Source organism: Lepisma saccharinum, chromosome 8, assembly GCF_977018435.1.
Source record: "Lepisma saccharinum chromosome 8, izLepSacc3.1, whole genome shotgun sequence".
NCBI classification, from domain to species: Eukaryota; Metazoa; Arthropoda; class Insecta; order Zygentoma; family Lepismatidae; genus Lepisma; species Lepisma saccharinum.
In genome coordinates, this window is record NC_139236.1 from 33,210,023 (window position 1) to 33,220,767 (window position 10,745).

At 34.2% G+C, this 10,745-nt stretch overlaps 1 protein-coding gene across 2 annotated transcripts in view; it reads left to right on the plus strand.

Annotated features, from left to right (window-relative positions):
* The window catches only part of LOC145990920 (RNA-binding protein Unr-like), a 53,674-nt gene extending 46,704 nt beyond the window's left edge, over positions 1-6,970 (plus strand). For both annotated transcript variants that reach the window (XM_083126446.1, XM_083126447.1), the window contains exons 13-14: positions 413-578; positions 4,206-6,970. In XM_083126446.1, coding sequence (XP_082982572.1) covers positions 413-578; positions 4,206-4,368 — 329 coding nt within the window. In that variant the 3' untranslated portion in view covers positions 4,369-6,970. The remainder of the gene's footprint in view (positions 1-412; positions 579-4,205) is intronic.
* Positions 6,971-10,745: the final 3,775 nt, after the last annotated feature.

The following is a 10,745-nucleotide window of genomic DNA, read 5'->3' on the forward strand; positions in this document are numbered from 1 at the left end:
AAGTGTTATTGAGTGAATTGGTGGTCGTGATAGATATATGCCCATATATAACAATTCGCAATGGAAAACTTCGTCAGAAAATGCTGTTGCATTTTGACAGTAATTTTTTTCTAGTTTTCTTCCTTCAAAATACAGGTGTATGACTTATTCAGTGGTGCCAAGTACTTCAATAAATACAGTACAATTATGATTTCTGGTATTTTAGAAAGTGATATCTTTTTAAACCAATTAAATGTTAATGAAAATGCTGATATTACTGGTTTAACACAATATTGCATGCACTTCTTACTATGAAGTTTCCGATCATAATTTTACATGAAATTCTGAATGGTACTTATAATATAGAGGCTTTTGTTTGACATTATAATATAGAGGCTTTTGTTTGACATTTGTGCATTTTTCTCACCTTCAGATCAGTTTGGTTTTCTGGCCTTTGAAGTAGAAGGAAAGAAACTATTCTTTCACATGTCGGAGGTGAAGGATGGCGTAAGTTTGCAGCAAGGAGACCAGGTTGAATTCGTGCTGGTAACAAACTACAGAACTGGAAAGTCTTCGGCATGTAATGTTACCAAAGTAAGGTACGTAAAATCTACTGTAATAACTTGAAGTTGCATTTTCTCATGTAATTTGTGGATTGATAAAAGTATTTCTATAGATAGTAGACATCTGTTGACATAAATGCAAATAGGTATTTCTTAAGTAACTGAAGTGCTGGCCCCTGTGGCGGAGTGGTTAGCACATTGCGCTACTATGCCAGGGGTCCCAGGTTCGAATCCTGGCCTGGGCATGGATGTTTGCGAGTGTTCATTCATCAATTTCATCATATCATCACTCATCCCCATCTTCGCAAATTAGCCAAAAGTGGCACAAAAGGTACAGTAAAATAAACAAAACAATAAAAATAATAAACTAAGTGACTGAAGTCCTGTTTTGCATGTACTCTTCACACCACCTTATTCATCTGCCCAGAAAAAATTCAGTTCTGAGTTTGTAAATTTGTCAATATAGCACTTAACCAACATATAGTAGCCAACTTTGCATCTTCTTTCTAAATGAAAATGCTCTTGTGAAATGTTTTTAATTCTTTCACATTTCATGAAGTTAGAAACACTAAACCAGTAATACAATAAACAACTAAACAAAAATCACCAGTAGAATTAAGAATGTTGAAAAATATTTACGAATCTTTATTCTGAAATTGAAAATAGGGAAATGTATGTGCAGTTTGAAACGCTGAACAGGTTCTCCTCGACCTGGAGAGAATTGCCTCCACATTTGAATGCAAAGAATCAAATTTCTCATAATTTCAGGTGAAATTTTAGGAACTATACCTTGCACAATACCGGATGATCCTGTAAAGTGCATCTTCCATTATCTGTGGCAAAGAATTGTTTTGAATTCCAGCACATGGTTGTTTTCACCAAGATCAACATGTTTTACAGAGCTTGTCGTTAGTAATCTATCTCATGGAGCAGTTAGTTAGATGGTCAGACCATTCTTTTTCGTCAAGAACGAAACATCGTAGGTTCAAATCCCACTCTCTGTAATATAAGATTATATTAAATCATTGGAAATATTTATGCGATTCATACCTCAAGGAATGCTCCTTCTGCTCAGGTTGTTTGATTTTTCTCTAATGCAGTACTCGTCACAAGTTCAATGATATTCAGTGATTGGCAAGATTTTAGGCAAGACCTCTTTGTTCCATTCAGCTGTCATATGTGATCACACATTAAGAATAATTTATATGTCGTAAACAGGAAATTCTTTGTTGTTTGTGCTCTTCACTGTGGACCTAAAATATACTTTGTGCTGTATTCAATGTTTGAAACTACCCACCTCAGAATTCACTTCCACATGTTTCTGTGCATTGTACGGTGTATCTTCAGGGTGGTTACTCACTGGGAATTATGGTTGAATTATTGGATCCGGGATTTGTGTGTGAATTCTGCGTAAATTTTTAGACGTGAAAAATTGCAACTTTTATTAATCAAAATACCATTGAATTAATACATATTTATAAATGCCCTGAGGTAAGTTTTTTGCAGTTTAGCTTCTGTTTTTATCTAGGAAGGAAAGGAAAGTTGCGTGGAAAATAGAACAGAATTCTCTCAATCCGTTTATTTTGTTAGTGTCCTTTGCAGAACAGTCTATCTGACAGACGGAAGATTATTACAAGATAACATATATTGAAGTTGATTAATTAAAATTTGAGTTAGATATTCTTATACAATTAACAGTTTTTTGTAGATTAGTATATCCCGTAACATTTGTGACTTGTGTTTGTAGATGTATTTCGAGTCTTAAATATGTGAAATGGCAAATGTAACTCCGCACCTTAAATTTAATATTATAAATATTATATATATATATATAAAAAGTGAAAGAGGAGAGAGGAAACACTCACCGGACAAAGAAAATTCTTTCTTTTTTCTTTGTCCGGTGAGTGTTTCCTCTCTCCTCTTTCACTTTTTATTTAGCTGAAATGCTGAACGTAAGTTGCATAAATATCAACGGAAATTGTAGATAAAACATTCCTGTCCAAGACAGTTTACTTTCTTAAAAAGTTTCTGCAAACCCCCCACCCACCCACCCACCCACCCACACACACACACACACACAACGTGCTCACAAGTTATTTTAAGCACTCCATTCAAGGGATGAAGACAAACACATTTCTGTAGTGTACCACGTGTACAATACTAATAAACTTTCAGAGCTCATGGAGGACACCAAGGCAACACATTTCTTGGTAATGGTTTCTTCGTTTAGGTCTTGTTTTGATGCTACAAGCATTCAACAAATTGCATGGACAGAATACATGCCAGACTATGTAAATAATAAATTCAGGGACCACAATATTGAGTGTACATACCTCCGGAAAACACTCATGCTATTTACGTTATTATTCATTACACATATATATTTTTACAAATAGCACATTGATTATTTTGCAACAAATAACTTTTCACAAACTTCTCATTTGCGTCATCAGACCCAATGTAACAGGAAGAAAAATACTTGTGTATTATACAGTTTATTGTTGAACTAACTTAGCCCCTCTTTAATGCAAAAGCATATGAAAAAAATGATTGTTGGCAAATATATGCACTAGGGATGGGTCAGATTTATCAGTACTCTTATTGGTATCGGCCAATTTATAGGCATATTGGTGTATCAGTTAATTGATAAAATTACCGATTATATTACTGACTCGATATATCTATAAATACCTCATAATTTAGTGCATAATTCTGCCATTTTGTTATATTTTTATGGATAATCTCCATGCCATACTTTTTATAAAAAAGTAAATGTCAAAGTATGCAACTTCTTTTACACTGCAGTTACCTGGAAACAATAATTTATTAAGGAGGTAAATTAATTATTCAGATTCTTCAAGGTAAAAAGGAAAGTGCTCCCCTGTGCTTAGCACCATGCCATGAAGGCGTATAGGGGGTGTGAGGGTAACGCCCCACACTTTCTTGATCCGGTCGTGAGTGGGGGTGATGTGATCAGCATCACGCCCCTGACCGCCTTTAACCCCCAGGGTTTCCCCCCAGGTGCCCATGTCATTCGATGCTGGGTGGGTGCCGGGGCCGCTTCCAACATTAGAAAAGTTCCCGGATTTGAACCAGCCAGGGATCGAACCCGGGACCTTGAGCATGGTAGTCAGACGCGTTACCGACTAATCATTTGGAATTTTATATCGGATCGGTATCGGCCAAAATTTCATATCAGCCCAACCCTAATATGCACCCTTCAAGGAAAGGTTAAACCCTGTGAATTCTTCCTGGCAATATCTCTGCAACATCCTACACATGCTGTGAAAGTTTGCTTGTGTTGAAAAGCAATGTCATGCATGTGAGCATGTGTGGGGGAGTGGTAAATTCTCAAGTGTTTTTGTATTGAACAGATTGTAACGTGTGATACTCCCGTTTTGTGTTAAATATGTACTTATGCTGGCACAACCTCTGACACTGTTTTTCTGTAGAGGTCTACATTGGTGTTGTTTTTGTTGATGTAAGTGAACTATCTGACAATTAGAAGTAATCAGAGTACTGTATCCGTAAATGTACCAAAAATGTCATTTCATCAGCAACAATCACTGTCAGTCACTTAATATATACTATTATCAAGAATTCCACTGAGTATTTGTTGTTCTATTTCCAAGAGGCACATTTCACACAATTTTCTCTTTACAGTGATGCACAACGGCCAGAAAGATTGATCTGCAAATTGAGAAGCATCTCAACAGACGAATGTGGCCCAAAGCTTACGGTGGTGCGGCAACCTCGGGGTCCAGATGGAACCAGAGGTTTTACTGAACCACGTCAAGAACGGTTACCAGGGGTAGTGTTGGAATAATTGAATATTTTCCCCTTTCTCTATCTCTCTCTATACATATATCTATCTATCTATATCTCTCTCTGTCCTTGCTCAGTGAAAAATTATAGTTTGGAAGGGACTGTCGTTTAGCTGTCAAAAGAAGGGAGAGTGTTGAGCTGGAGCCTGCAGAGTTTCAGAGTAAAAAATGCAGGAAAGGAAATGTTAGATGCTTGATTAAGGCAGAGAGTTAATGCAATTTTGATAGGAGTAACGTATATTCTCATTATCATTTGGAATTCAATCTTATTTTGTTGAACGCTCCAAAGTAGGATATCTACTGAGTTCATGGTAGATTACAAAACGGGCAATGAATGCTCATAATAGGCAAAAAAAAGTGCATTGTATGACTAAGAATAGGTAGATACTTTTTTTTTTCCAATTTAAGTTCTTTTCCTATTAGGAGTGGGCAGTCTTGAATATCGAGAATAGCTTCTGTGCCTGCTTGCGGTAAAAGGCAGAGAGCCAGCAATACAAAATATTAATTTTAAAAAAGAGAAAAAAAAATACACCAAAGCATTGATTGAATATTTACAGTAATGGACCTGTTGTAGTTAGTGGAACTTGCATTTTGATCCCCAGTTATTAATTTAACCACTAGCATCCATAGAATTTTTGTTTAAAGACAAAGCTAACAAAGGAAGGGTAATGAATGGGTTATGGTAAGTTGATGTTTAGCTGTTACGTATGATTCAGGCCAAGTGCTATTTTTTTTTTCAATGTAATGAGATAGGAGAGTTGGCATTTTTAATCAAATATTCATAGTAAAGAAAAAGTTTTATGTAGGCATTACCCATGTTCTTTGCACTCAGAATGATATGGATTTTAAAAAATGCCTGCGATGAATTGTATTCATTGAGCACTTAAAAGCTATCTCGTAAGGAACATTATTTTAGGCTTTCACTACAGCAATGCAAGTTAAGACTATTATATATATATACAAATATATAAAAAAAACTTTTTAATGACAAAAAAAAGTTCAAGTATTGCATTGTCAGCTTTGTTATTTTGGAGTGTGTGGTTGTATGCATTGCAAGTAATGTTTGGTGTGCAAGGATTAGTACCCACAACAACCAGAAGTGTTTTATTATTGTTAACATTTCTCTGATGCTATGAATACAATGTCAGAATTATTGATTCCTTAATGAACTAGAGCAGTGGGCAATATATATATATGTACCAATTTGGAGTCTACTTTGTTATATACAATCTTACTATTATATTATTAATTTTGTCCAAGATCTGCTATTTGTGCCCATCTCTTCATATGAACAGAGATTCTGTGATTTTTGATGTGCTCATTTCAAGTAATATACATGTGTGTGCCACATTATGTAGTGCTGTAATAGTGGAATAAGTTTTTGTTTATGTGCTTGGCATTCAGTTTTTTTTTATTATACTGTAATTATGATATGCAATTGCTTACTCTATAGTGTGTGCGCATGAATTTTGTATCTTTAATGAGAGGGTGAGTAGGAGTCAATAACGCATGATGTGATGCTTTTCAAATAGGTGCTTTTGAGCAACTTTCTTCAATGCAAAAGAAAAAGAGAAAAAAAAAACTTGTTATGTCTATATATATATATATTGATATATATATTCACATTTTTTTCCTTTTGATAAATTTACAAGGACTTACCAGGTTGACTGGTCTGTGATAGTACTTTGGGATTTAGATGTAGTGTGAACTGGTTAAAACTATAAATGAAGACAATATTGTTACAACATGCAGTATTGAAATAATTTGCTGTGGTATTTGGAAAGGTTTTATGCAACCATAGAATTGAGATTTTAAGAAGCAGAAGTTTAGAAAATATGTGGTAGGTACGACAGTTTCACTTAATCGTCAGCCATGTTTTCCTTGACAATTTTGTTATGTAACAGTAGTATATAAGAATAAATAAAACATTAGGTATTGTGATGTAAAGATATGGAATTGCAATTCTTCATGAGAATCAAATGTTTGTGTATATATATGAATACACACACACACACACACACATATATGCCATAGTCATCTCTTGTAAAAACAGCATCCTCCTTTTTAGTTTTACTTTCTAAAAGGACATGATTATGCTGAAAGAAGTGTATACATTATATAATAATAGTAGGACAACAAATATTTGAACTAATGTCTTGTACCTGTGTGATATTATGATATGCATACTTGATCAAAGAAATTTACATTGTGTAACTGTTTCACGTGGCAATATAGAGAGTAACTACACAGACACACAGAATTAAGTGTGTGCATGTGGAATGTATGTAAGTGTATGCGTGTATTTGTGCGAGAGAGTGTACGTGTATAATTTTTTATTTGCATGTGGTTGCTGTGGGTACTACCAGGTTGTTTCATTGTGTATTACTTGTATTTAATTTGAAGTACAGGAAAATAAAAAGGATTCAGCATGATAATGTAAACAGAGTTTGATAATGGGGATGTGTTCCTTTTTTTTTTTTATAATAACAATGTGGAAAATTAAGTGGAATTATGGAGTTCAAAGACTTCAACAAAGACCAACAAATTCATGTATAAAATGTTATCTATCATTTCCATATTCAAATAAATGGTTGCTAAAACTCAGATTAGGCAACATTTATTGCCATTTTTTGAGGAGCCTACATTATAAATGACCTGTGGAGGTTAAGGAAAACAAATCCTGGAAATAATGAAGTTAATGCACTTCTCTCACAGAAATGCACAATATTGTAATATTCAAAAATGTGTTAACAGACATTGGAATTGTGACAGAGCAAATTATTGAAATCCTAGGGATTAGAAGTATGATCGGAATAATATTGTCAGGCATTTCCTTTTATACAGTGTTTTTTTTTTTTTTGGGGGGGGGGGGGCAGGTTCTGTCTAATAGTTTACAGTTATTGTTAAATATCCTGATGCGGGGAATTCTGTATTATACAACCGATATGAGTGAGTGGAGGAGCAGTGAAACCAGGGTTAGTGGCAGAGCAATGACATGGTATGCCCACCTGGATTTGACTTCTGGTCGAGCCTGCATTTCTTTGCTGATATTTCTACATAACCTTCACTATATCCAAAGACTTGTGGAAACTTCAAAAATGTCTATCTTTGAGATTGAAGTAGCTCAGCATAGCTTATTGGTATGCAGAGGATTATTATTACAAGGTGTCTATGATTTCATTTTCCAGTTTTCCAGACCAGATCATAAGGGCAATTAGTGTACACGAACATATCTAAATCTAAGGTCATTATATTTTACCTGAACACATTTAGAATCCCACTCGGAAGTTTTTCAATAGGAGGAGTATTGAAGCAAGTGAGTATTGAGGGTGAGTTTCTATGTAATACTTCAAATGTATTTATTAATGATGAGCAAAGAATTATTTTTAAATGAAATCATAATTGTATTAAAATTTAGTTAATATATTATTATGGATAACTATGTACCAAACATCACCCAAAATTTGGATTTTTAAATGATAGTGTTTGTTCAAAACATGACTCTTTTTATACAACAACTCCCAGTAATTTGCCCACAAGAAGTTTAAAATTTCTTGCCCATCCTAATTTGTCTGTTCACCTACTTTTACTACAATACTACAAAACAGTTTTCTTGTCTTGCTCGGAATCCCAACTAGGTTTATAATTTTTTTATATAATTTTAAATGCTGAAATATTACATAAATATGTAACAAAGCATGACACTTTATCTAAAATAGCTCAAAGGGTAATATTTTTGTTGCAAATTCCCACTCACTTTCAATTTATTTTTACAGTAAATTTCACTTGCTAAATATAATACTCAAGATTTTCGAAAGAGGTTAAGTTATATATAACGGTACTTTTTTTTTTAATAGTAGCCTTCATTTTGCCACCTTTTCCTGCTTTTGACCTTTTTTTTTTTTTTTAGCAATATTGGGTCAAAGGAGGGGTTATGACCACCCCCACCCCCTCTTGTGCATGCCACTACATAGAACTGTGATTGCTTAGCATAAGAGGGAGCAGTAAAATTTGCCAAATTGTGTCAACAGGTAACCAATGGCACTGCCCTCATAGAAGCAGGGTAAATATCGATGATTAAAGGAGGGTATGGAGAGATTCTTTCTTCTACCTTCCATATTTTGTACCCAGTGGTGGCTTATGGTGAACCAAATTGAAGGGAGCAATATTCCATCTACAAGGAATGACAAATTTCTGATTTAATTAACAGCCAGTGTGATAAATTGCGATATTTGTTTTTATTAAATAATATTGAACAGTATTACAAACATCATGAAAGATGGAAATGTAGAATGCTAGCAGTTAACCGTAGAATTTTTTAACTTGATAGAAAGAAATAAATACAAAAGGGGAGTTTCCAGACTCTACCACATTTTCAGGAAATTTTAGTAACATGCGAATCAAAACATTTCATTGTATCATCACCATTAGCCAAAAGTGGCAGAAAAGTAATGCTAAATAACAAAAATCAAAGTGAATTTTTTCAGTTAACTGATAATTTATTTTTTCCTCTTTTAAAGTTATTTATTGCTGTACTCGCATGTCATAATCATAAGTGAATAAGATTATGGAATACATTTTTTTTTCAAAATATTGGTATTTTTTTCTTCTGTTAATGTCCTTGCTTGAGGCAACTTTTCATTCAGGGTTCCCACGTAAACTCTAACTGCATTTTCCCTGAGATTTCCAGAGTAGTACTCTATACCCTGTACATTACTATTCTAAATATATTTTACAATAGCCTATGGTGCATCTGTTTTATCAGTAATAAAATCAATGATATATTTATAAACAATCTGTAATTTAGTGCAATATTCTGCCATCTTATTTATTTTATGAATAAGAACATGTAATTAATGTCATGGTTTTGCAAAGTAAATGTCTAAATAGGTAGTTCTTTTTCAAAGGCAAAACCCACTACAATCACCCAGTTATTTTCCTGTAGTTTACGGTTATTACAAGCATAAGAAAACAGTTTTTTCTTTGTGACGTTTCAGGAGAACACACGCTCCTTTCATCAGACATTTATTTTCATTTTGACGTCAAAATGAAAATAAATGTCTGATGAAAGGAGCGTGTGTTCTCCTGAAACGTCACAAAGAAAAAACTGTTTTCTTATGCTTGTAATAACCGTAAACTACAGGAAAATAATTCTATCATGCAAGCAATGCGTACATACAAGAAAAACTATCAATCACCCAGTTATATACATTAATTAAGGAGGTGAATGAACCATTCATCAAACATTCAAGGAGCACTTGCAATTTTATATCAAAACAGTAGGCTTATTAGTAAATTTTGTGTAGTACTTTATCAGGATCAGCCAATAACAAAACAAATTAAAGAATAAAATGATTACTTTATGCACTTTATTAAGGAGTTAAGGTTTTTTTTTTAGGAATTTTCACACTTTTTTACAGCACACAAAATAACAAAATAAATTTCAAACACAGTCACAAACTTTGGGAGGTGGCTCATCACATGGTGTTCAAAGTCATTGCTAATTGACCTACAGAAGTGATAGAACATTGTCTAGCTTATAACCAACCAAAGGTTGGGTATACATCCCCAATACATACAGGCAGCACTCCACTCCAACCAAAGTACAAGGCCAATTCAATTCAGGTAAAATTAATAGGAATAGACATTCCCAGATATGTTAAGATTAACAGAAATTAGGCCTAATTAGTAAAAGTATGATATAACATCGAAATATTAAGTAATTAATGAGCCCCAGACCAAAATTCATTGGTTATCATAAAAACAACCTTTTGTTGATAGGTAGAATTCAGAGAGCACATGTTATTTTTCATGCAAATTTTTTATTAATACAGATATTTTCAGGATAATATTTGTGCAAGCACAAATTAACTTGCTTTCCCTGAAAATAACTCCAAGTCACAATTATATGTGCAAACAAACCACAAAAACATCAAAAAATAGATGTTTTTGGACAAAAGACAATCGGTCTCTCAGCACCAGAGCCATCTGGTGAGAGTCAGTGGAACTAGCCCTGACTAGACTGCCATCTGTTGGGCTTCTCAAGGTACTTGATGAAGGCAAGTAACCCAAGGTGCTGTGAACCAATCAGATGGCCTCATGGGCGTGGCTACCAGACAATGAGTGTGATGGCCGGTTCGCTCAACACGCGTTAAATTTTAAAGAAGCGTTAAATCAAGTTAACGCCACATTAGCACATTGAGGCATTTCTCCAACCTTCGTTAAGGCTAACAGACCTCTAATGTCGTCGTTAAATCTAAAGGCACTCTTTTGCTTCATTAAAGTGCTTAACAGCGCGTTGTGTTGTGTCGGAAATAAGATGGCGATATTGCGTATGCCAGCTGTTGTGTTGAAAGGTTATCCCAAACCGATTTGAACA